Source organism: Anguilla anguilla, chromosome 1, assembly GCF_013347855.1.
Source record: "Anguilla anguilla isolate fAngAng1 chromosome 1, fAngAng1.pri, whole genome shotgun sequence".
NCBI lineage: Eukaryota > Metazoa > Chordata > Actinopteri > Anguilliformes > Anguillidae > Anguilla > Anguilla anguilla.
Genome location: NC_049201.1, coordinates 12,671,019 through 12,698,385, shown reverse-complemented (window position 1 = coordinate 12,698,385; position 27,367 = coordinate 12,671,019). Strand labels below are relative to the sequence as shown.

General features: G+C 42.9%; 1 protein-coding gene across 6 annotated transcripts; it reads left to right on the top strand.

Moving 5' to 3' along the window:
• Positions 1 to 375: 375 nt before the first annotated feature.
• Positions 376 to 25,911, top strand: ston2 (stonin 2). Of its 6 annotated transcripts, XM_035402600.1 has the most exons (8): positions 5,436 to 5,908; positions 6,102 to 6,165; positions 8,230 to 8,427; positions 8,917 to 9,096; positions 11,357 to 11,539; positions 20,561 to 22,420; positions 24,011 to 24,213; positions 25,289 to 25,911. In XM_035402600.1, exons 3-8 carry the CDS (start codon positions 8,331 to 8,333, stop codon positions 25,349 to 25,351), a joined length of 2,586 nt encoding a protein of 861 aa, XP_035258491.1. In that variant the 5' UTR covers positions 5,436 to 5,908; positions 6,102 to 6,165; positions 8,230 to 8,330; the 3' UTR covers positions 25,352 to 25,911. The 6 variants fall into 6 exon arrangements, with proteins under 6 accessions (XP_035234299.1, XP_035258491.1, XP_035250926.1 ...); XM_035378408.1 differs by lacking the exons at positions 5,436 to 5,908; positions 6,102 to 6,165 and adding an exon at positions 376 to 731; XM_035395035.1 differs by lacking the exon at positions 6,102 to 6,165.
• The last annotated feature ends 1,456 nt before the right edge of the window (positions 25,912 to 27,367 follow it).

Sequence of the window (27,367 nt, the reverse complement as noted above, 5' to 3'; positions counted from 1 at the left end):
TTTTCATTTAAAGCATTGAACGCAAGTGTAACAATGACTTTTAGGCTTACAGAACTACAGTAAAAGTGTATCCAATAATACATCCACCAGATGGTGGTATAGATACTACTGTGTAGCGTTTTGAAGTTTTCCACTTCCATAATGTCAAACTTTGGTGTCTCTCTTAAAGGTATAGGGATATTCAACCAAACATACAGAAATGTATAATAATATACAGAAGAACTGGAAACAGGTTTTTCCTGTAAGGTTGACAGGTGTTTCAGTGTCTCGGTTCTTGTTTTGAATGGATATTCCCCCCTTGTTTAAGTATTCATTTACTGACACTAAACATCGCGGGATTCCAGCCACCTACAGAACATAGGGATAGAATAGCAAAGCCATGCCCTTTCACAGTCGGCTATGCCTCAGTCATAACAAAACCTATTTTCAGGAATAAGTCGGTTAAAACTTAATGAATGATGTTCAAGTAGCGTATACGATTTGCTAATAATACATTACTCTAAGCGACAACACAAGTATAAGGCACTCCTGCGTTCACAGAATTGGGTAATATATGGACATTTAACACAACAGCACTTGCTAGGTTTCAGTGTTTACCGTGTGGCCAATCGTCGCTCAGGCGCCTATCTTGGTCATTTGAGAGGCCAATCACGATGTTGTAATGTCGTGTTCTACAGAAGACTTCGGTTGGAGTGCAACGGAAAGAAAGTGTGTTTAACTGGACAACGCTGGTATGTCAAACTAATGTGCATTGTGTTACTTGTTTTGTAAAGCGCTATATAATTTTGGCGTAGTAACTGATGTGTGTAGGCTACAGGCAAGGCTTAACTAGCCTATGTTTTTAGGCACTGTGTAAAAGCGTTTTCAGTCGCTCAACAGGTCTGTAAAACGTGATTTACGTGAAATTTCAGGGCTAAAACATATAAGATGGGATGTGCGTTGTGTTTTTGTTATGGACGTCGACATGGAATTATTTTTGATTGTTTATAAAATGTTCAAGCACTGAGCTTTGCAGATTGAGCAGTGTGAATTCCAGCGTTTTAGCATGTTTTCTAACACGCTGCGGTGCCACCTGTTCACTCAGAAATGTTGCATGCGTGCAAATATTTCAGGGAAACGAGGTCCTATCTTTTGTATTTTTAATTTACATGCCTGTATTTACGCACGACGTGATGTGAATTCCAAAAACAAATAGATGCGTTGCTATGCGGAATGTCAACCAAGAGGATTTCTCCGCTTGTCGCAACATTAATTCATACACTACAGTAACAACGCAGCATAGGCGTGGGATCACGTTTTTAACGATAACAGGAAGTTCATTTTAAATCATTTTATGTCATGGATAAATAACCTGCGTAGTATCAGTCAGAGTTCTGCAGCAGTCTGCACAACTACAACACTGGGATTAAATAGCCTAACTGATTATGTTAAATGACAGAGGCTTCTTCTCTTTATGAGAAAATCATGTTTATTCAAGCATGCATAATTAAAGCAAAATTTTCCATGTAATATGACTTGTGATCATAGTTATTCTATTGAGACAAACTCACATGCATCTGGTGTTGAAGACAACTGTTAAATAGCTAAACATCAGACGATGTTTCTGTGTCAGTCACATGTACAGTACGGTGGATTCTATATATAATTTTTATTCATATTCTATTCTATATTATTTTTTACTTAGTGGTTGCCTGCGTTTATTAGTTGCAGTAGTAAGTCCACAACACCATATTTGAGACAGAGATTTTCTGCTTTTCTGAATTTTGCACTTGCCAAAATCAAACATTGTACATTTCCCTTTTCTGGTTTATTTGTAATTGAATGGATATTTTATTTTCAGACTTCCTGCAACAAGGTTGTATTTTTTTTGAAAGTGTGTTCAGACATATATACTGGAATCTGGATGCTATTTATATATTTAAATTGCGGTGGAGATGGACAGTAATATCTTTAACATGGCTTCCATTCCCCAACATGCACCCCAACTGTTTCAGCCATTTTTTCAGCCATTCTCAGTGAGATTGGAATCACATCCATTAAAATGTTCTATTCTCTTATTTTATTCTGTAATGATATAGATTCCTACTGTCATAAAGGGGTGGCATATTGCACATTTAAAAGAAAATGGGTGTGGGTGAAATATACTTGAAAATGCCATGTGTCAGGCACTGGGTGGATAACTATTACTTTTTAGGGGATCAAAATTATTTGGATAAGAGAACATAGTCCGGAATAAAACTGTCATATTTACTTCTTAGTTGCAAATCCTTTGCATTCAATGACTGCCGGAAGTCTGCAACCCAAAGCCTGGGTATGTTCCCTGGTTATGCTCTGCCGGGCCTGTACTACAGCCATAGTTACATTTTGTTGCATTTTGCAAGTGAAACACATGTTCAGTTGGATTCAAGATGGGTGATTGACTTGGCCAGTCATCAACATTCCACTTTTTTTGCCCTGAAAAACTCCTTGGTTGCTGTAGCAGTATGTTTGAAGTCATTATCCTGCTGGAAGGTGAAGCACCGTCCAGTGAGTTCTGAGGCGTTTGGTTGGATCTGAGCAGATAGGATGTTTCTGTTCACTTCAGAATTCATCCTGCTGCTGCCATCAGCCGTCATATCATTACATTACATTACATTATAGGCATTTAGCTGACGCTCTTATCCAGAGCGACTTACAACAGTGTAACCAAACTCAGGATCAAGTCCACTTAAGTCCATTGAATAAAATGTAGATAAAAAGCCTTTACTATAGTAGCATACAGTAAGGAGAAACAAGATAGTCTGAACCAAAAAATTTTTTTTTTTTTTTTTTTTTTTTTTTTTTTAATAGTTATGGGAGAGGGTTTAGGGAAGAGGAGAGAGGTATACAGAGAAGAGGTGCGTCTTGAGTTTCCGTTTGAAGGTGCTCAGACACTCTGCTGTTCTGACCTCCACTGGAAGATCGTTCCACCATCGTGGGGCCAGAACTGCAAAGAGTCGAGACCTTGTTGCTGCTCGTGTAGGGGGAGGAATCAGCCGCCCTGTAGTAGCCGATCGGAGCGATCTGGCCGGCTTGTAGGGTCTGATCATCTTCTGCAGATAACCAGGAGCTGACCCCTTGACTGCTTGGAAAGCAAGCACCAGTGTCTTAAACCGGATGCGAGCTTGCACTGGTAGCCAGTGGAGGGAGATGAGGAGGGGAGTGACGTGGGAGTCACGAGGGAGGTTGTAAACCAGACGTGCTGCTGCATTCTGGATGAGCTGAAGGGGTCTGGTGGCTGATGCTGGGAGGCCAGCCAGGAGGGAGTTGCAGTAGTCCAGACGTGACAGTATCATGGCCTGGACCAGGAGCTGTGTGGAATAATTGGTGAGGAGTGGTCTTATTCTGCGGATATTGTACAGATCATATCATATATCATATGCTTAATAATAAAATTATTAGTAATGTGGTTACGTGATAACAGAGAAAGATGTTTCTCTGAACTAATGCCTGTGAAGGGCAGCCTGCAATAGAATGTGTGTTCTGTACTGTTGTATAAAGTTGCCGATTACAAATGACGAATTGCCTACCGAAAGTAAACATCACAACACTCCATCAGTAGTATGTTGTGCAGCATTGTGAGAAAGTGCCGCTATGTTTTTGTAAAATCAAGAAATCTTGCAGTGAAGCGAGACTCTTGTCATGGTGACAGCTGAGACTGGGGTGGGGGGTGAGCGGTCTTTGCAGTACCGGAAAATCGCCCGTTAAGCAGCCTGCTTCTGAAGGGTCGCTGCCGTGCTCTTGCAGGAGAGGCGGGCTGACCGCAGCTGGTGTGGGAGCTCATGAGGCATTAGGCTCCCGCTGGCCGAGGCTGAGTGCTGTTTGTGTTTAGCGGTAGCCGCACACTGCACATGGCTGAAGCATCAGGTCTGGGAGGCTTGTCCCTGCTGCTGGCTCACTGTTTGGATTGGGCCCAGCTGCACACAGTGCCCCCTTTGTGCTGCTTGTCCAAAAAGTTTATTTACCACCCTGCCCCTCTGAGCAGGGTTCAGGCTGCAGCAGTGTCTGGAGATTCTAGACTCAACTACGACGGCAGTAAAACTCTGTTATTTTTTTGCTCCTCATGTACTTTATTTATTGAATATCCAGATTTTCCATGAGTATACTGTAATTTCAGCCGGCACAGTAACTTGTAACCACAAAGACAATTCAGTATAAATTCAATTCACAATTCTCAGTTGACATTGTTAAAATACTGTATACGGTATTGTAAAATAGTTTTTACAGCTTTTTGATAGCTATGTGTAGAAACATATAAACACATTCCAAAAACCTCATCATAAGCTTTTCATGATTATGCTTAAATAGTTTCAAATATAAACAAAATAGTTTAAAAGTTTCAGTTCACAGGTTCATTGAGGTACAGTCTAGGAGTGAGTTTGCAGTTTGCAGGAGTGTTTGTGGCAGGGGGGTAGGGGGCATGGTGGGTGTGGGTGCTGGGGACTAGTTTGTGTGTACAACTCTTCCACGTTAAATCCATCCTTCCTGTTAAACTTAATGAGAGAGGCTGTCATTCCAATCAAGTATATCCAATCACTGAATTGTGCCAGACCAGAAGACATGCTTCACCAGTTATTTAGGGAAGCATAAATCACTTTCTCTCAGTGTTATAGAACGATCAAAGAGTTTATGGTGTAGGCATGTGACTAATAAGGGGAAAGTATTTGAAAGAAGGAGCTTTTTGCTTCAGATACCTTTTAAGGCAAGCAAGAGATGACCAGCTGTGAATATCAGTGATCTGTTAAATCTGTTTCCATCTGTTTTAAAAAACAGGAAAGATTTTTTTCTCTGCATGGTCACAGTATATTGTACTTAGTTATTTTGTGAATTATCACAACTGTGATGACTCCAGCCTCGGTCACTGACCTCTAAACCTTAGTGGGTTTTTATTGGATGACCACCGTTCTGAAATGATAATATTATGTTGGGAGCAGAGAGCTCTGAGTATTTTATGACTTGGCATGTGCTGTGGAAATGTGTGGAGTAAAGGACGGGGAAAAAGTGCCAGTGTTCTCCCACAAGATTAGCTATTTTCAGTTGGCAGTGTCAGCAGTCAGTCAGCATTGTCATTGTGTAAAACTGGAGGCAATTTCAAGGCAAACAAGGAGAACATCCCTTCTGTTGCACAGTGTGGGCAGACAAAAGACCTGCATTAAAATATGTTAGTAATTAATTTAATGGAACAGAATTAGTCTCATATTAGGTTATTTAACAGACACACCAGAGGAACTCAGGAAGTAAATGAAAAAATGAATACCTTTGCAGTTCTTGGATGGATTGCAGCAATGACAAGTGCATACTCTAGTGCACAATCAAATGGTCACGTGCTTCATACCTAAAGCAGCGCTATACTGTTTCATAGAAAAACTGGGTTCTAAAATAATTACATATGTTAATCTACATTATACTTAGAGCTATAAGTCATATACAGTAATAACTACACTTCGTGAATACATGTTTCCTCTTTGTATTCGTTTTGGCTTGTGTCTAGACTGAATATATTTTCTGTCTTGAAAAGCCTATCAAAATGAGAAGTAGGAAAGACCGAAGTCTTTAAAAATACAGGGTACATCACGTCATCCTTGTTTCCGTGAGCCAGCAGAGCTTCATGGAGCGCTGAAGGATATAGCGTTCATGAGTAGTCAGCGACACAGATGGTGATATTAGTACAACCCGTGCGCGATCAGACACAGGTGCCACGGGGCGCGCAGTTTCCTCTATATGCTGAACCGGAGCCGGCGCGTTGTGGCGCTCCTGAGGATATGCTAAACGGCATGCGATGTTTGCTGAACCAAAGGAACGGAGCGGTGAGAGGCGGGGGCCTAACATTAAGCTGCACTGAAACCGAGCAACACCCAGTGTTCTGCTGAAACCGCTTCTTCCTCAACAGGTCTGTCTTACTGTCGCCGATGTCATCGTGTTTACTTTCTGTTGACTTTTGCGAAAGTTTGCATAGGCTAATGGACTTGCATCTCTCATAAAGCCATTCGAACTCTGGTGCCTGCTGCATAATAAACCTCCTCGGAAACGAATTTACTTGTAAAATTATTTTTATGTTGTACTATCCTATAATCTTGAATAAGCAAACAAAAGAAAGAAAACCGAGGAATGAACAGCAATTTCCTGGAAGAAAACACGAGCAAGCTGGTGAGTGGGCTGTGGAGCTGATTTTCGCGCTCTGTCCCATGGAGCTAATCTAATACTCTATTTTTAGAATTTTGTTTGTTGTGTTTCCTTTATAAAGGCACCAGGAACAGCAATGATTAGAAGAAACATCAGTAAAGCAGATATGATCTCTTGATGTTTACAAACTGCTTTGTAGATAATGGTCTTATATTTTCTCTGCCATAGGGATGGTAATTTCACTATGTGAGCAATGTTTGAAATTGTTACATCGATTGGATTTCCAAGCTATGGGGATGGCAAGCAAATGTTCAGAGGGTGTATTTTTGTTAGCACTGAGATGTAGAATGGAATACACTGGAGAGTGGGAGGGGTGAAGCTGGACTCGAGCAAAACAGGGGTAGTGTCAGTCTCAACAGGCAGATTGCTGATGGTATGAGTTCATCTTGAAAGCAGACCCAGAATGACTCAGTGTTATTTATCTGAGGGGTAAAAGAAGTCAAAGTGCGTTTCCTTCCTTCAGGAGAGAACACGTTTCCTATCCTTCGGCTAGAGAGAAGGGACGGAAGCGTCCGTCCTCGTAAATGTGAACGTGTAATTGAATTGTCTTTGGAATTAATTGTGTTTCCCCTTCTCTGGCCTTTAAAGGTCACATGGTAGTGGAGGTGTAGCTTTTCACAGATGTTGTTGTCAGGATATGTTGAAAACTGCTGAAATTTCCCACTGAGCAACTTTTTTAGGTTAATACAACTATGCCTGAATGCTGTGTTAATGTGAACACTGCTTCAAATGCTAAAATGATGTCAATTCTCTACCATGTTCCATGCACCTTTCTTTTTAAAATAGGGCAGTTCTGGTGGCACAAGGTTCCATATATCAGAATATGACATTGCTTTCCTTCTGGCTTTCCTGTTGTTGTCTTTCTTGGACTTAGTTCTTTGTTTGGGATGAAACCATGAGGAAAATCGATCTGAGACTCCTTTTATCTTTCTGATTTATGACAACATTTCCGTCAACATGTGTGAAAATCTCACCTTATGGGGAATAAGTCTGAGCGCATGAGCTCCTTGAAGTTTGCGATTGTATGAAAAAAATATTGCTTTTGCTTCAACTGAACAAAGCTTACGGGTTTTGTGTGTTTTAAGATTTTCATTGAAACTTTGTTTAGACATCTGTGGGAATAAAGACTGAAGTTTGTCTTGTCAAGTCCTCTAGTGCTTCCAGCATGCAGATAGTCAAGCATTCCTTCCTCAATCCTGTTGACATCACAGCACAATATGGCACACTTGTATTGAGGAGTAAGATATACTCATTTAAAAAAATCACAATTCATAGACTGAATTTGTGGACAGAATTTTATTATAGTATATCGCAATATAATTGTTCTTTAAATTGTATTCATGTCTTTAACTGGTGCTTATGTACCATAAAAGAAAGTGGGGTCATTAAGACCTATAATAGCCTATAATGTTAAACGAGGGCTTTTAAAGCGGTAATCTTTATTGTGCATCATGCCACACCTGCATATGCAATATGCAAAAACATAACTATGCAAATGGGTAAAAATTCATGGCTCTAGCACATCAGTTTAAAGCAAGGTAAAGAACATTGTGAGCTGCAGAAGTGAGTGCTAATGGTGCTAGCATTTGACTTGTGCAATATGACATTCAGAATATCCTTCAAATTTGGTGCGGAACAGCTGGTGTGGATCATCCAACTAAAACTGGAGCACTTGATGATAAGCTGCAAGGTCTGGAATAAAATGTCTGTTCCAACTGTGATGAAGCAGCATAAAGGCTGAAGCGTTACAGATGGAGGGAGGGTTACTGTTGGTAGGTTGTCATCAGATTCATTAGCTCACGTTCTAGTCTGCAGTCTTCTCAATTCACTGGAGGATGTTTCTGTGATGAGAGGATTACCGTTATGATTAAGTATGGCAAATCAGGATAAAAAAAACGAAGTGCTGCTGAGGAATAACATAGTAAAATATTTGGCAGAATATTAAAGTGCCATTATCAGTTTGTGAGGTATGAAATGGAACTGGTGTGTCATCCTCCCCCTCCTGCTTCTCTCTGCTGTGTGCTTCAGCTCATTAAGGAGCGGATGGATGCCGAGGCCTGTGAGGTGTGAAGACAGCAGCAGTCCACAGACAAGCGAGAGGTTTGCCCTGTGTACTGGCTCCGCCCACCATGAGTGCTGCTGCCAGTGATGTAACCGGCACCCAAAGGCCCGGCTGGGTGGCCTTCACTGATGAGCCTGCGTGGTCCAACGTGGAATTCCAGAAAGGTACGGGTGCGACCATGGCTACAGTTTGCGTATTTTTACTGCTACGCGTCCCGTTCATCTGCAAACACGTAGGGTCAACTAGAGAGACATGAATCTCACTATCACTGTTCTTATTCTGCTCTAAAAGCAGTTGTCCAATCAGTTGTGAAAGCATTCAATATGTGCCTGGTGTCCTTTCTAGTAATGTGTATATGGTACTTACTCTTCAAGAGAAAATTAGTTTGCCAAGTACCCTTTAAATTCAAGGCTCTGCTCTCGCTTTGTGCAGTGAATGTGGTTCCATCACGTTAGTGTGCGTTCCCTCTCTGCCGTGAAATTCCAGGCTCTCCCTTCGACGCGCGGGCCTGAGGGGCTCGCAGGAGCGGTTCTCTGTTCTCTTCCCACCCCGTGCTAGTTTTGACACCTCCCTGTGACCCGCCCGCACCGAGAAATGGCCGAATGCACCCCGAGTCATCGCTGGGTGTCATGTTTACACCTTCTGTCTTTCAGATGGGAACAGCAACCTGCACGAGTCCTTTGCGGCTCTTCCCCAGGAGGAGGCCCCTCCCCCTGGCCCTGCCTCCGGGGGAGAGGCGGAAGCACTTGGCCCGCTAGCGCAGCAGAATGCCTGGGTCCATTTTGACGAGAAGCTCTGGCGCTCTCCATCTCCTTCTCAGTCACAGGTAAAAGGTATGACATGCCCTCAGCACCCCCAGTAGGGTCGTGTAAGAGTGCCTCAGAAAACTCTGCCGTGGAAAAAATGCGTCTGTCCTTTGACCGATGTGGAGTTTTTGGTTTCTTATCCCGATGTTGACAGCGCAGTAGCCCCCTGTGTGTCAGAAGAAAAGATAGCCCATAGGCGTCTGACACAGAAGATGGACTAACTGGGAAGGAGGGACTACACCTATCATGGTGTCTGGGGTAGGAGCGCACTGGGCTCATTTGGGAGTTCAGTGTGCCTCAAATAGGTGAAAGTTTCAGATCACGCCACAATTCATTGATGCCGCTGTTATAGTTATTACTGTTGCTAGGGCAGAGAGAGATACAGGGGCTGGTAGCAGGTCTGTTGTGTCTTTGTTTAGTGATCTGTCCGTTTGCCATTTATTTGACACAGTAACTGATACCTTTTGTTTCTTTAATGGAGGAAGATTGCTTGTTACTTGCCAGTATAGTCTGGGTGGTTGGATCTGTTGTCTCCGGTCTCACTGTGGGTTTGGGCACTTTGAGAGGGAGAAGGTGCTCGTTGTCATGGCGATCTTAATAAATCTTGTGGTTGCTTAATTTGCTAAAGTGTTGCTTGCGTGAGCACAGGCACTACCTATGTCATTTACGTGGCTGACAAAAAATGTGCTTTTATGAAATGGCCCCATTAAAATGCATTATGGATTGACAAAGATTCATTACAGTTTACCTCTTGTGAATCTGTTCCATTGAAACGCTGCACAACAATTTTTTGTAAAGGGGACCAACATGGAGAGACATTCCTGTTCTTCTGTAAACTGGCATTAGTTTAATCTGTTGTTGCTGAATGAAATCTAGATGTATAAAAATAGTCTTTGGGGTTGTACATCAAGCCCTTCTCAGATAGATTAAGATTATATGTCAACATGAGGATTATCTTTCATCTGGAATATACAGTCTGTGCCCTGTGAGGAATCAAAATCACTTTGCACTTTAAATCTGGTACAACATTATTAAAGAATGGAAATGGATATTTGTTTTTTTGGAGAACACATTGTGAAAAAAAAAATAGTTGATTCCTTTTGGAGCTTGCAAAAAAAATTATTTAGTTGCAAAATTGCTCTGAATGCTTTTGAAGTTCCTTTCAGTAACAATACCCTGACATCGCTCTGAGGTCTGTTAATGCAGTTTAATCTTAGAGTTTAGGTTTAAATAATAACTATGCAGTGTGGGTTTGATTTCGTAGTCCTCCTGCACTGCGTAGTATTTTTGCTGCTGATGACCAGTGACACGGCCACTGTCCTCCTCATTAGCAGATGTGTCACGGGGGGGGGGGGGGGGGGGGGGGGGGGGCTGTCACGCCCAACGCCAGAGACAAGTGCTGATTGTTGTTGGTCCAGCGAAACAAAAGATGGGTATTTCTCCACACCCCGTGTGTCTTTGATGGTTGTCACTGACTTCTGGGCCTCGTGACATCTCTGTCTGCCTCTTTTTGACCCTAAATAAAGGGTGTGATGACAGGGCAAATTGCAAGAACGTGTGCTGCCAGGACACTGAAATGGAATTGTGGGTAATGCTTGATGATCCAGAGAAGCGGTGGTATTGTTTTTCCACCCACATCTGCTCTTCCATTTCATTGTAAATGGGGTTTTCATCCAGATTGTAGAGACACAGATAAATCACTTCAGATAGACCATTACTGAAATACTATATAGGTGCTGATAACAAAAGCCATTTTAATATAATGAAACTATGCCTGTGTAAAATATTATTCATATCATTTCACAGCATGTTATTATCAGGTTTGATGTGCATTTCAAAGGGATGTAAACATTGATTTTGATGAGCAGGTTATGTCTCTGAGATTATGAGTGTGGGAGTCTGTTATATAAATAAAATTTCCGAGGCCAGTGCCTTTTGTTGCGAAGCTGTTGAAAATAAACTCGCGTGTTAATAAAATCATAAAAGCTGGTTGCACTGTCTTTTAGAGTAAATCAGAACATGGAAGGTAATCCCTCTGCTGCCGTTAATATTTATGTGATTTGAAAACACAAAGTGATAGGGTGGCATGCAATATGGTTTCTCATGTATCTTACTCCATGTAATCGGTTTCCCTTAGTGTTTAAAAAAAAAAATCTTTCATATATATAATTCATCGATACCACCTGCTCACCACTTTCAAAAATGGTCTGTTGGCTATTTCTGGCATGTTGGTGGAACGTTTGTCTGGCAGAATCCTCCCTGATAAAAGCTGCCCGCTCTCTCATAGGCCCCAGGCACAGCGTGTGCTCCTCGGCCAGTTTCTGGAGCATCGCGCCCCCCTCTGAGAGCAGTTGGACCGGTCAGTCTGAGGAGCACAGCTCCCTGAGCTTGGGGGCGTCGTCCTGCGACCTTCCATCCCTCCCCACCGAGGATCCCACCAATCAGACGCCATCCAGCGTGTCCTCTCCCAGTGAGTACTATGCCAGTGCTGGTTGTTGTTTTCAACCTGTGAAACAAAAATATGGGCAATTCTTCCACCCTATCTACAGTTAAATGTACAAGTATTGTGACATGTGCACTAGGGGTTTGTGTGTGTGCTCGTGCGATTGTGCGTGCGTGCATGTGTGTGCGCGTTCGTGCGTGTGTGCATTCGTGCATGTGTGTGTATGTCACGAGGGCTAGATGTTGACAACAACCATAAAAAAAAACACTGAAATGCAAATGCAAAAGTTTTGGGACAGTGACACAATTTTTGTTTTGCTCTATAATCCAGCATATTGGACTTGAAATAAAACGAGTGTGAGGTTAAAGTACAGATGGTCAGTATTTACATCCATATCAGGTAATCTGGGTAGCAGTTGCACCCCCTCTATTCATTTCCAATGACTAAGCAGTCCCCACCCTCTTCAGAGAGGCACACCTGCAGGTAAACCTTCTGTGTGAGTCACTCCAGGATAGCCAGATGAAAGGGTTTCAGCCACCCAGAGTGTGATAACAAGAGTAATTGAAACGGCCTTGTTGCCTCCTGTTGGTATGTGGTCTTTCACTGAAGCGAGTACAATCTATTCAGTGCGGAAGGCCTCTAGTTCCTTATTTCCCCGTGATTCACGGGTCTCAGTTCCGCCACTCCCAGTTTGACAGAGTCAACATCGGTCACGGCGTAGCCGCAAGCCTAGGTGGAGGGGGGATGGAAAGATGAAGTGAAAGTCTGCTCACAGCAATGTATCCAGAAGGACAGGAGAGAAAAAAATATATATAATCTCAAATGTGCTATTTGATTTTCAGGTCCCTCATCTTCAGTTTTATCAACCCCTGAAAAGGAGCAGAAAATGTTATTCGCCGATGCAAGGGGAATAAAAAGTCTTTGTATACCCAGTTGTGTATTACCAAGCATGGGGCACGTTTCTCTGGCATGATGGACACCATGAAAAAAATCCCACTTGCTTATATTACATCCCAGGGATTTGATCACTCAAGACTGATCCATCATTGTCTAGACTTACCTCTTCCTTCCGATGGTTGCTTATTGAGAGGAGCGTTTCCATGGAGACGGAAGTAGTGGCAAGGTGGTTTGGCCGGCTTAGTTTACTGCTGTGTGCGGTGCTGGTTATGACTTGCATAATGTCAGATCTTTCTACGTTGTCAGACATAAGTAAATAAGCATCTTTACATTATCCTGGGAAAAGAAATGTTTGATATCGGTTCAGAGGGCTTATAAAGAGATGCTGATGGGAAAGTCTTGTCTCTGCTATGGAGCTATGCTTTACCACTGCATTGTCATTTTATAATGCTAACTATACAGTATATGGTTGACTGAACCTGTGTAGTTCTCTCTTGGTTATGTGTTGTCTTAAAAGCCACAGCATTGTCTTGATAGGGGATGGTTTTGTCTGCATTTTTGCTTGTGCATGATTTTATGAAACGTGTTTTTGGCGAGAGTTCATAGGTCTGCAGGTTCTCTAGGTATAGATCAGTCCCCTCGTGTGGGCGGGGTTCGACGATCCCCTGCCATGGCACTTTGAGGTGCGATCCTTTCTCTGTCTGCTACCCTCTCTGCTTACTCCCCATCTGAATAAAACAAAAAAATGAAAGGAGAGAGGACTGCCAGCTCTTTGTCTAAAAATAAAAAACACCCCCTTCAAACTGACACTGAAGGTAGTGATGGTAGTGATGGTAGCGATTGTAGTGATTGTTCCTCTTGAGTTCCCATTGTACCACCCACACCTCTGCATGATGCACTGCAGCTGAATCTGTAGTAATTCTAGTGCCTGTTTTCCACACTACAGGCCCCACAGTAAAGCTAGCCCTGATTGGTGTAGCATTGAGCCTATACTGCATTATTGGGAGAAGTCAATGCAGTGGTAATGAACCCCCAGCAAACGTATAGTAAACAACCATTTTCCTTCTGGCAGGCTTATCTGTGCCAGGTTTGTTCCTGGTGCTTCAGACTTTGTTGTAGTCAGCTACTGGCATTGCTGCCTATGTCTACATCATAAGGCCTACCTGCTCTCAAAGAGAGTGACTCAACCCTTCTTTTAATCTTGGTTAACAAGGTGAAAATGGTTTTGTACAGGATGTTGCACGGCAGATACTTCACTCTGAGGTGACTTTGCGGCAATAAGCTGCACTGTGTGTGTGCCATATTTGAATTCTACTTCTGAGTGTTTAAAATCGCATTTCTTCCAACTCTCGCTCTTGTCCCAGGAGGTGATCTTTAACTGTCTCTTTGTTTTCATGCTTCTACATCTCAATATCTGTGGTGAATAAACTGTGCCCTAACCTCATAACTTCTCAGTATCTTATCCATTAGCTGTCGCCCAAGGCATGCATCTTAAAACAGTATTTCTGCGCTTTGCTTGTTTTTCCTCAGTTTTTGTATTTCCAACCTCAGTCAATGCCGTCTGTTTACTTGACTGCAATCTGTAATCAATGTGTTCATGTTTCTTTTCTGTTTGCTTAAATAACCCATACTATTTCTCTTGAATGTATTGTTCTCTTGCTTTTAGTAAAGCTGAACACTTCAATTTGCTTTCTTATTAATGGTAATTCCATTTGAAACCAGAAAATTGGTAAAATCTCCCAGGTCCCATGCTGTGTGCCTTCATGTTGTGGTTCTTGGTTTGTGTGATGGCACTTATACTTCTCACTGCATGTAAATATATCTCCTTGGGGTTGTCTTTCTTTGGTTGATTAAAGTGAAATATACACTTCTGTGCCATTTCAATGATTGTATTTAATTATACCCTGTGTGTTGAAGTGTAGTGTAATGGTGCTTCTTCTGCCGTATTGGTACGAAGTACTAAGATCAGATTTATTTCTTTTCTCAGGCTGTTTAAGTTTGGTTAGATTCTGTGCAGTGTGATATATGTGTGGGTGTCCATTGTTGTTCCTAAGGGAACAGAACAGCTGTTGGTGCTACAGTGCCTCGCTGTGTGTATCGAGACTTTGTTTGCCTTGTGTTAAAATTACAGGCAGTAGGTGGTTTGACCCATTGTCAGAAAGTGAACAGAGATACCCCCGGATGTGTTCTGTCAGAGTGGGAGATGCAGGTGGAGCTGGATCTCTTGCGTTGTGAGACTGGTGGTCTGGTCTCCAAATGGGACTGCAGTAACAAAGACCCTGGCTTGGTCTGTAGAGTGTGCTTCTGTTGTTTTGGGCTTATATTTTGTGTTTGTGTGTGTGTGTGTTTGTGTGTGTTTGTGTGTGTGTGTGTGTGTGTGTGTGTGTAAGCGTGTGTCTGATTGTGTGTGTGTGTGTGCACGTGTGCATGCATTTGTTTGTGTGAGTGTGTGTGTATGTGTTTGTGTATGTATGTGTGTATGTTTGTGTGTGTGTGCGCGCGTGTGGTAGTATTTAGCCTTTTACAGTGCTATGTGAGTGACAGTGCGTCTGTGACAGAACAGAAGGAGCCTGTCTGCAGCTTTGGAGTGTGCATGCAGAACTAATGATCCCAACAGATGGAGGAGCCCTTTTTTAAAGTGGCTTCTAACTGCTCAAACTCAGGTCCAGTGAGGGTTTCAGGCAAGTTTGAACAGAGTCTGATCATGAAGCAGAGCCGCGGCGCTTTGTCAACATTTCTCAGCTCACGCTGGTTCTTTTCTTTATCTCCCTGTGAAATCTCGGAATTGGCACGGAAAGTATGCATTGCACATTTTTACACTTGCCATTCAGATGGTGGCTCTATCTGTTTATGGATGGAAAATTATGTTGTTGCATAAATAAGCTTTGTCTTTGGATACACAGTCAAAACAAATAAAAGCATGAGAACAGACAAGGGGATGTCCTTTGTCTGGGAATAATACGGGGACAGGTGTGATTCATAGTTGATGTTTTAAAAGGCAGTATTATGGTAAAAGTTCATTGGCAATGGACCAACCCGCAGACCTGTGCTGAAGTTGTTTCAGCTGTATTGTTCTGTTGTGGACGCACACATGACCGTTTTGGCTGTTGTAATGGACACTTGCCTGCAAACCTTTTGCTTTGGAGCTTTTTGAGTGGTGTTAATGTGTGTAAAAGCATCAGGTTTCTTTTCGTGCAGTTAACACAACGCTTCCTTTTGTTTGACCCTGTGTTGACCCCTTGCCTTGCCCACCCCCCTTGATTTACACCTGTGCGTGTCGATCGCAGCACTAACATAACACTGTCACAGCCCTGAAGTTTTCATCAGGACTTCCTGTGAGTAGGGAAGTCCGTTTTTATTTTTCCCTGGATGTAGTCTTTTTCCGGGATGTCCCCTCTGACCTCAATGACCGTGTCTATTGTAGCCTGACCAAAACAGGAAGTGAGGAGTTCTTGATGAAGTTCACTCAGCACTGAAATAAATTATATATATTTCGTCATTTGGACCCTGTTATTGGAGTTTGCAGCAGAAGAAACGCACTCTGACTGCTGCGTTTCACATGACTGAAGAGTCAATGTGGGTTCTTTCTCTGTTGGAGTGAGTACTAGTGGAGGGAGGTGGGACACTGGAGAGCCAATGGTCTAGCATAAGATGACTTCTTGTTATGGTTGCATCAAAGAAAGTATTGTTATAGAAGGTAAAAACATCTGCCAAACTGTAAATTTAAAGTTACTGGGGATCTTTTACAACAATGAATCCTCAATAGAAACAAAAATAATTGGCCAGTGATGGAGGAGAGAATATGTTTTTGTGTTTAAGGAGGAAAATAGCTTAATGCTTCATCCTTAAACTTTGCAAGCTAATTTAGTCTTAGAGGTGTCTGTAGTCTTAACCCACAGTGCTCAGTGACTGAATACTTAACCCAATTAATGCTGGCCTCAACATCCACTGACAAGTACCTAGTTAGGCCACTGTGGGGCAGGATTGGGGGCTTGCGCAAACACTGCTGTCCCTACACAGGGCACAGCAAGAGGAAGCTTCAAAATGCTGTCATGAAAACTAGAACCATTACAGCAGATGACTGAGAATAATCTGATAAAATCGATATTATTTATAGACCACTGTGCCCTGTTTTAGTTCATTCTGGCATCGAAGCATAATAAGTACGCACATTTTATGGATGATTGTTGATAATTTCATAATTGACTGTAACTTTATAAAGTTTCATAATAGACAGAAACATAAATTCGTACTCACTTATAGTGGCTATATTGAATTATGATAGTGAAATACTCTAAAACCCTCTGTTACCACTGTCTTTTTTTGTTAATATAGTCTTCGTAAGTTTATCTGAAGTATTGAAGAACAGTTGTTACCTTAAAAACATACAGCTGCCATTAGCAAGTCACTGGTTCTGACCATGCCTGTACAATACATTGTACAGGTACTGTCAGCATGTCTGAACTGTTGGCATACAAATGTTTACATTCAGTTGCAGAAAGTCTCTCCCTCTCTCATTCCTTCTCTCTCTCACTCCCTCTCACTCTCTGCCTCTCTCTCACTCACCCTCTGGCTGTTTCTCTGGGTGTGGCTCATCTGTAAAGAGAGTTAACCTGCCTCTTAGTTTCCTCAGATCTCTGAACAGGGTAGGCAGTCAGGCAAGTGACTACAAGTCTCTTCAGAAATGCAGGTTGCTTAGTTTGTCACATGACAAACTCCCAGCAGTGTGGTGCAGGGCCAAATAGACACAGCAGCTACCCACAGAAGTGCACCGTGGTTCAAATCTAAACTTGAGCTTCAACCAGTGAGTTCTGTTCCATTTATTTTGGTGCATTCTGCAGTCGGAAAGCCTCGCCCTGTGCTTGCTGTGGCTCCCGCTCGATCTAACTGTGCTTGTCGGTTCCCCACAGAGGGCTTCCTGGGATCCATGTGAACGGGTAATGTGAGCAGGGCTCTATAGATTTTTGTTGTTGTTATGGTTGTTGTTGCATGTGTGTGTGCGTGTGTGTGTGTGCGTGCGTGCCGGGAAGCAGAGGCTGTGGCCTGTGAACTGCTGGTGGGGAATGAGTTGAAGTGTATGAGACAGGAGGGCTTTGTCTGATCCAACAGGCAAGCTATGAGCAGATGAGAGATTTAAAAGTAATTAATGTTACTGTATTTAGTATTCGACTATGACCATGTATATATATATATATATATAGCATATATATATATATATCTACTTCTATTAGGCTAAGATGTTCTTAATTCATATTTGAATTTGGAATGTAGCTGTAAATATATTGGCCAAACAGAAATTACACTCAATTCTGTAAAAATGAATTATACTTATGCCATTTCTTTTGTGGACTCACTGCCAAAGCATGAAAGATCAGGTTGAAACGGGAGCAAATATCTGTGCAGTGAGAGAGCCAGGGAGAGCCATGCTGACAGAGCCACACAGTGCTCAGTACTGATTAAGTTCTGAGACCTTTGGTTCAACAGCTGCGCATTTATGTAGTACTGTGTTGTCTTGGAGAGAAATACCCAGATAAGCCAGAGAGAGCTGGTGCTTAGCAACATGTTCAGGCCTTTTTTTCCCCGCGGGAGTCTCTGCTATTGTTAATAGTGGACCCTTTGGAAATCGAGAAGCCCCCCCCCCCCCCCCCCACTTTCACCGCGCAGAGTTCTGCTGTAAGGAGCTGGAATCGACAGTAGATTGAGATCAAGATTAAAAGAAACACTCCGTTAACTAAAGCTGTTGTTCTCTGAGGTTCAACGAGCGAAGCAGACCTTTTACTGTCTTTGTAGATAATAATCTTTGCCCCGGGTTCTACTTTTGTGTTCTGTGAAACGTGAGGCTACTTGTTGGGACATTTCAGTGTCTACAGTAAAAATGGTTACAGTAGTTAACATTGTTCAGGAGTCCTTAAAGACAGTGGCTGTTTTCGTACCATTTGCCTGATAACAGTGATGAGTGCTGCTTTTATGTGAATGAACTTGGCCTTAATACTTAAGCCTTAAACTTTAAAATTGTTGTTTTAATTGTAAATTTGTAGCGTAGAATGTTCTTAAGTAAGATTACATTGGAGGCCGTTTCCATGCAGTTTAGAGGCTGCATACTACTAGCTGACTTGTATCTTTAAAAGTCTTTTAGAAGTGTGCAGCAGCATTTCATACTGCACCAGGTTTGTGTAATTGAATCTTCAGGCAGATTTTGTGCAGCGAATATGCATATCAATGTAATGTTGTGTGACCAGGGTGAAAAGCAGAATGTGCTGTTCCTCTTTTGCACACAAATTCCGAGTGGTCTCATGGCTGAAAAATCTGCAGTTTTTGGGAAAAGGCATGAGAATTGTGCGGCATTTCGGCGTTCCACCGCCCCTGCGGATGCGTTTTCCCATACGCGGCTTGTGCTCGGCCGTTTTTTGCTTCATTGTTTTCGCTTTGCGGCAGCGCATTCATTTAATGCTTTGTTGCCTTGGCAGAAGAAGTGAATCTGAGCTGGAGAATGCTGGTGCCTAGCAACAGGTGAAGACATTTTCTTCTTATTGTCTAGGAAAAGGGTACATTTAGGGTGAAGGAGTGGGCAAATGCTGCTGCACAATACAACATATGCAGGGGAATATCAGGCTGCCACGAGTTTCGTTTCATTCACTCAATTACTCTACTTGTGAATTTCTGTTCCCTTTGAAATATTTGTATTCAAGGTTAAATAAACGTAAATGAAAATGGCAGATTTTTTCTTATCTGTTATCGTAAGAAATGAGACAAAATGAGGTGCACGTGTATGTGCTTTATTATTCATTTCCTTATTTTTTGCATTTAATGATTTAATCAAAAATGCATATACGTGTATCGTTTTGAGGAAGCTCCTCTTCCCAAAGTCAGCTTCTGAAACTAGCCTTTGTACCAACCACTTTCAGTTTTGTGAATAAAGAGATAAAATCCTTGTTTAAGAATGTCTATCTTCTACAGATAGGTCACAATCATTTAAAGACACAAATATTTTTAGACAACAGTGTTTTTGGAGTGTGGTGTGTGCATGGTGACTTATAGTTTAGAAACAGTGAAAAGCTTGACCAACTTTATCCTTTCATTTTATTCTAATGTATCTTGTCTGTTTTTTTCTTGCAGTAGTGTAACAAATGTATCTCTTCTAAGAAAGATAAGAACTTGAGTAGTACAACAGTAGTAAACTGGATTTTTTAATGTGGTAAATTATGATCCCCAAAAACATTTAGATTCCGGCATGTACTATAAAATACATTACAACAAAATCCATTAAGGCTTGAGTACATATCACATCAGACATTATTGCTGTATTATTGATGATTTAATAGTATAGTAATATGTATAATGTAATGGTATAATAATATAATGGTGATTTTCGGATCTTTTCCAGGTTAGGCTGATTTAGATGTGGGAGCTTTGTACAGGCGGTTCTAAAGAATCCGTGTTGTCAGCAAAACGTTGCTGTTGAAACAGAAATTGAAAGCAGCTGAGAAGCAGATATTGTGCAAACACCTGTGTGTCGTAGTGTTTGCGCGGCACTCCCTAGTTTCGGAATCTGTTAATTAGTCACCAACTGCGAGTGCATGCATGTAGGAGTCTGTTTTCTGTTCGGTCTCAGAGCAAGACCACGCTCACCACATTAGCTGGATTCCTGGCTGCTAAAGTATGGGTTGCACAGACTTATTTTTATCATAAAGTGTTGTGATAATATATAATGTATCAAATGTATAATGCTTAATTTTTCCCTTAACATCATACTCAAAACATTTCTGTTGAAACAAACGATTTTATTTTTGGTGAACTGACCTCATTTTTATATGAAGTACAGTTTGATATCATCTATTTGGCTTGTTGACAAATTCAGTTAAATTAGTGTATGAAAATGGCCATGAATTGTTGTTTATGAATGCAAATTGAGAGTATGCAAATGTGACAAGTGTTTATTTTTTGTTCAGTTTGTGTATTTGATATAGTTAGTGAGATTATTATTTTTTTTTACTGTGGGATATGTAGCGGTTGATTAACCCCACTTTTTAACATTCTGATTAATTTATAATAATATCCAGTTATCCTTGTATGGCATTCAAACTGTATTTTTTGGCAGGAATGAGAAATTGTGGTAATGTTATAATGCATAGGCATTTTCTTGTTTTGTAGATTGTTCCATCTATCAAGACGATGAGAGCATAGACATGGACTCCGTAAACTGGCCTCAAAACGCTAAACACATGAACGGCCAATCAGAAACTAGTACAGGCCGGTTCTCCAGCTGGGTCACCTTTGATGACGATGAGCCAGATGTCCAATGTCTTGGGAGAGCCTCCTCCCTCAAACTGGAGAACCTCAGCTGTGGTTCCACCCAGGACGCCAACAGCAACATCATTTCTCCGGTTCAAAACCAGAAAGTGGAGCGGCACCTTCTGGACCTGACTCCAGAGGGTGTCAACCCTGCCTTTACCCTGGAGAGCTCACTTTTCAGCGGCAGCACCCCCTTCAATAAGAAGAACCCTTTCCTAGATGAGGAACTCGTAGATGTCCAGCCCTCCCCCATCAACCCTTTCAGTGCCTATTTCAATGAAAAGGATATCAAGGTTTCTCAGAGCAACGGGTCATGCTCAGAGAGCCCCCACATTTTCTCTTTCAGCTCCCCTTTCTTTCAGTCTAGCGTCACTGATGTCAAAAGGGAATCTTTGCTGCTGTTTTCTCCTGTTTCGAGCTCCGTAGATGAAAACGTTTTCTGCCCCCCGAGCGACCGGCTGGAGCAGCTTAGGAATCTGCAGATCACGGACCCAGACCAGCTCGGCAGTCCCACGCTACCTGATGATCTCGCGGACTCCGCGGAGCCAGAGGAGCCCTTGTACGAGCCGGCCTACCTGACCCCACGGGATGGCTGGCCCATGATGCTCCGCATACCAGAGAAGAAGAACATCATGTCGTCGCGGCACTGGGGCCCCATCTTTGTGAAGCTGACCGACTCCGGGCGACTGCAGCTCTTCTATGAAAAGGGCCTAGAGAAGCCCTTCAAAGAGTTTCAGCTGGACGGCCGCCACGAGCTGTCGGAGCACAAGCTGCAGAACTACGACGAGAATGGCCGAGTGCACACGGTCAGCATCGACCACGTGGTCTACAAGGAAAAACGCAAGATCCAGCCCAAGGTGGCGGTGGTCCACATGCCCATCAAGGAGCAGCTGGTCAAACTGGGCACCATCAACTACCAGGACTTCCTGAGCTTCTCCAACACGCTGCAGGAAAGGCTGATGCGCCTGCCAGTCACTTCGGAACCCTTGAGCAGCCCCGTATGCTACTCTGAGGAGGAGGTGATCGTGGACGTACGGGACGAGTTCCATGGGGTGGTGTCCAGAGGGGACAACAGGATCCTTCAGCAGCTGGTGGTGACCCATGTCAACGTGCTGGCATTTGTTTCTGGGTCTCCTCTTTGTAGGATAGGATTCAACGACATTCAGGTCAAAGGTAACGAGGTGGTGGCCCGGCACGACATCATCCCCAACACCACCACTCGCTGGATCAAGCTGTGGGACTGCCAGCTGCACGGCTACGCCAACAAGGAGGAGTTCGCCGAGTCGCGGGCGATCGCCTTCAGCCCCCCGAGCGGCTGCCGTTTTGAGCTGCTGCACTTTCGCACTGTCTTCGCAGAGAAGACGCTCCCCTTCACCCTGAGGACTGTGGCCAGCGTCAGGGGGGCCGAGGTGGAGCTCCAGTCCTGGCTGGTGATGTCATCCGGCTTTTCGTCCAATCGAGACCCTCTGACGCTGATCCCGTGTGAAAACGTGATGATCCGGTACCCCATCCCCCTGATGTGGGCCAAGAACTTCCGCCGCGACAGTGTCATGGGGGAGAAGTCGTTGAAGGCGCGGTTCAACAAAGGCGCCAGCTTTGGCTCTGCTAGCACCTCTGGGTCAGAACCAGCCATGAGGGTAACACTAGGAACTGCCAAATATGAGCACGCCTTCAAGTCTGTGGTGTGGAGAATTAACAGACTCCCGGACAAAAACACAGGTAGGCAAGATTCCCCTGGTATGCAAATACACGTGCTATAGAATTCTATACATGTGCAAGGAATTTAACTAGTACATTGCATTTACAGGCGCTATGTCATAAGAGTCTAAATCCATTATTGTGTTTTTAAGATTGTGAAGGTATCTTGTGTTTTTAAGATTGTGGTAGTTTTAAGATATGCAGCTTTTGCTTAAACGTGTAAATCTTGTGACAGGTATTTTCTGTCCATAAATCTTGAAGTAGGCTAAATATAGACTATAAAAGAATGTGTCATCTCTCCTGGTAAAAAGCTGCCACCTCATATCTTCCAAACAATTCCCCACAATTTTCTTTCTCTTCTGTGTAATTAAACCATTAGTACCATTCAGGGCTGCTATTATGATATGATACAAAACCTTTTTAACGACACAAACTTCTGAGCCAGAACCAAAAGCCGAACATGAGCGTGCTGGCTTATCCTGGCCTCCTTGCCATACGTCTGGCATGTGAACTTTCCCTTGGCCTTAAGCTTTTCCACAGATTCTCCAAGTATGCTTATATATTGCTTGCTACTTTACACAGTCATATGCTGTACAAATATTTAACATTTACAAGCTGTTTTTTGTTTAATCTTATTTTGAAAGGCTGCCTGTTTTTCCAAGTCATGTAATGGGTTAATCTGAAACAAAATTCTGTAAGTGCTGGTCGTGTGAAAGCTTTTATTTATTCCATTATTTTACATACTCATTCTGCTTGAAACCATGATGTTGCCAGAACCTTGGCTACTTACACGTGTGTATTAAACTCTTATACCTCTGCCAAACCTGAGCATGATTATGACTTAGTGAGGCCATGGCGTGTTCTACGGTGCATAGAGCGTATTATGAAGAATATAGGTTTCCCCTCTAAGCGCATGCTTTCACTGGGCCTGTGTTGGTATTTCCCAGTCAATGGCTGCCCCTCAAGGCCTTTCAGTGTGAATGCAGCAGGGTCTCCTCTCTCGCTGTGCGATTCGTTAGACAAAGCGCCACTGTCAGCATTCATTAACTCACAAAGTCACAGCCCTGCATCTTCTTTGTGATCCCATCCTTTCCCCCTCACTTAACAGAGCGGGACATTTCTTTTCTTTCTTCTCAACACAAAAACCCAAACATTACAAAAGTCTTTCTCGGCATCTCACAATGAAATGCGCAGGCCAGGGGAACCGGCTCAGTGGGAGAACTAGGACTTCGTGTAACTGTGTGACACAGTCTCGAACTTCTAGGATTTTCTTCACGCTTGGTCTTAATGAGATTTGCTTACTGGATTTGCAGGCTCAGTGTGGGTCCTCTCTTGCTGCTTTCCACTGCTGCGTGTGAATAATTTTTTCATGCCGATAGGCCTGAAATCATCACTCCACCCATTGTGCAGAAACCCTGCTTAGTTGTTAATGACCCAAGGTCAGTGTATCGGGTTGCAAGGTCAGGTTTTGGAAACGGTAGCTGAACGTCCCCATAAACCTCTGTCACAGTACATGAATGAGACTGAGCTCTTGGGGAATTCTAGCCAGTCTTAAGAACTGAGTTTAACTTTGTGATTTTTAACTCGTCATTATGTCTTATGACCCGTAAGCACTGGGACACCCCCACACCTTCTTCTGTCGCCTGGAGCTGGGTTCGGACCGGGAGGTGCCCCCCAAGTTCCATCGCCACCTGGAGGTGGAGTTTGATATGCCCGCTGCCTCTGCTTCCAAGGCCACTGTGCGCTCGCTGTCTGTGGGCGAGAGGACCGATGTGAAGAAGTGGATCAACTACAAGTCACACTACAATTATCAGGTATCCGTCTATTTAATGCAATGTGAGCGTACGTGTGTGCGTGCATTTCATTGGCAATATCCACAGGAACCTCTATGAACTATAGCAGTTTACAGTTCATCCTGGTGACTTTGCTGATGAAATGTATTCACTAAGCCTGAATTATTGAGGGTAAAGTATCACCGAAACATTATTGATGAAGTTTATTTTCTCTGATTCCGACAGACCACTCTAAAAAGAAATGAAAGGGTGTCAAAAATAGAGCAAGTTTTTTTTTTTTCGTGAGGCTTAGGGGGTGGGGGTGGCAGCGGGGGTGGAGCTTTATCCAGTCAGCATGTTCTATTGAGTCATGCCAACAAACTGATGCGTTTGTGTGACAGTACAATGGAATCCTTTTTCACTACAAGGCAGAATTGTCAATAACTTTATGTGGGCCTTTGGACAGAGGCAGCCAAAGTGACTTTATATAATGAGATGCAATTGGTTGAACATGTATTCATTCCAGACCAATGAAATGTTATTTATTTCACAAGGACTTTGGGCACATAGGACTTGGAAGCAAGCAAATGGCAAATGTCTGAGGTCAGCATTATTCAGTCACAAAAGCAGTCTGCTCTGTCAACAGAGTAGGATAATTGGAGTATTATGTTGTGGTACTGGGGTGAGGGGAGCTCACCATCTAATAAGCAGCCTGTCTGAATATGACACTGCGCTGTATTACTTCTGCAAGGGGAAAGACCAGGTCAGCAGATGCAACCTTGCTGGACTTGGTTGATGATGGTTACGTTTTTCCTTTTTACGCTAGATCCTGTCCCCAGATAGTACATTAATTCAGTCAATCCATTAATAATACGCTGCGTATCAGTTTTATTTTCATGTTATCAGAATGAATGAGAAAGAGGGTTCCTTACTTCTACCCAGGGTGTTTCCATGGGAAGTCTTTTTTATGTTTAGTATTTGAAACTTTTTTTTTTACAACCCCTTTATCTGTATGGGCGTACTGCCATCTTGTGGTTAAAGATGGTCACTGCTGTTGTGACCTGATTGACTCGGGTGTGATTTTCGTCTGCATTCTAATGATGTTTCTCTGTTCAAGGTGGAAATAGAGCAGAAGATTAACAGTGTTTCGGACCAGCCTGGGGAGTGTGTACAGCAGTGAGGCGGAACACTGGGATATGTCTGCCTGTTTAACACTGGAAATGCAGGGGAGAAGGCAAAATTTTGCACTTTGGAAAAATGATTGGACTGTAAATATCTGTGTACTCTGGATACTGTGCTGGATGCTGAAAGACTGAGGTTTGCTTGTCTTGACATGTCTGTCTTTTTTGTTGACTATGACCAGCTTGGTCTTGGGGAACATATTTTTGTATTAGTATTTATTAGCTGACAGATTTGACTAGCCCAGTCAAACTTTGTAATATTTCAGAGGTTATTTTGGAGGGCACAGAAGGTGTAAAATGTCTCGTGAAGGTCCGCGTACAGTATAGTCTGACAAAACCTCCGACTGAAAGTTTGCTTTCCTGTGGAAAAAAATCAGAAATGCAACACAAAAGATGGTTTGGCATTCAGTTATGATTGTAACAGTAGACTCAGATTTGTAATCATGTTTTGAATCATTGAAGCATTGACACAAAGGCTGTATTAGTTTGTCACCATTTGGCACCTTCTGATCTGGTGAAGAGGACATTTCCGTACAATAAATTAGAGCTATGAATTAGAGTTTTCCTTTCCTCACATACTTCAGATTTTTTCTTTTCCACGTGACAAGCTTCATTGCAGTATTAGTATTGTGATCATTATATTCTAATCATTGTCCTGTACATTTCTTTACATGCACAAGTCTTAGTCAGGTTCACTTTTACATATTACATTACAGGCATTTGGCAGACGCTCTTATCCAGAGCGACGTACAACAAAGTGTATAACCATAACCAGGAACAAGTATGACGAAACCCCTAGAGAGAAGTACCGGTCCAGGTGCAGGGAACAACCGCGTAGTTCAACTTGGACCCTGAAGGTTAAACTGATTAACACTAACACAACGAGAACGGCAACAATGCAGTCTATGGAAAAAATACAAGCAGCAGTTAATGCACCTAAGTCACCTACAAAATAGCTGCCTAGTGACAACCCTAAGCTTACAGTCATTTACAGGGGGGTAGGGAGGGATGGGGAGAGGTGCAGCCTGAAGAGGTGAGTCTTCAGTCGTCGTTTGAAATGGGTCAGTGTCTCAGCTGTTCTGACCTCCACGAGGAGGTCATTCCACCATCGTGGGGCCAGAACAGACAGGAGACGTGTTCTGGAAGTGCAGGTGTGAAGAGGGGGAGGTGCTAGGCGTCCTGAGGTAGCAGAAGAGGGATCTGGCTGACATGTAGGGTTTGAATATCTTGAGGTATGCTGGGGCTGATCCCTTGACTGCCTGGTATGCTAGGACCAATGTTTTAAATTTGATGCGAGCTATAACAGGCAGCCAGTGGAGGGTAGTGAGCAGGAGAGTGACGTGGGAGTGTCTGGGGAGGTTGAAGACCAGACGAGCCACAGCATTCTGAATGAGTTGCAGGGGTCTGATGGCAGATGCCGGTAGTCCAGCCAGAAGAGAGTTGCAGTAGTCCAGGCGGGATAGAACCATTGCTTGGACCAGGAGCTGGGTTGAGTAGGTGGTGAGAAAGGGGCGGATTCTCCGGATATTATACAGGAAAAATCTGCATGCCCGGCTTACTGCTGCGATGTTCTTGGAGAGGGACAGCCTGTTGTCCATCACCACTCCGAGATTCTTGGTACAGGGTGATGATGTCACTAAGGTGTCCCCTAGGGAAATGGAAAAGTCGAGGAGGGGAGAAGATAGAGCAGGAATAAAGATTAGCTCCGTCTTTCCCGGGTTGAGCTTCAGGTGGTGATTGTCTCTTCTACTTAGTTTTGAATACATTTTTGTTAAGACAAGGATTTTGTTTAATTGCGCTACTGTTTTGCACTGTCCCCATCCCAGATTCCGAATTCAAATAATTTTCAGGTTTCTGAAAAGCTTTAATTTTTATGTTTTTGCTGTTAGCCTATTCTCTCTAATTATCACTTTAAATACACAATGTGTAAAACAGCATACAAATGAGTAAACTTTCTGAAGCAACAAATATACACATTAGAAAATGTTGGAAATAGGGATTTGTTGTGGTAAAGA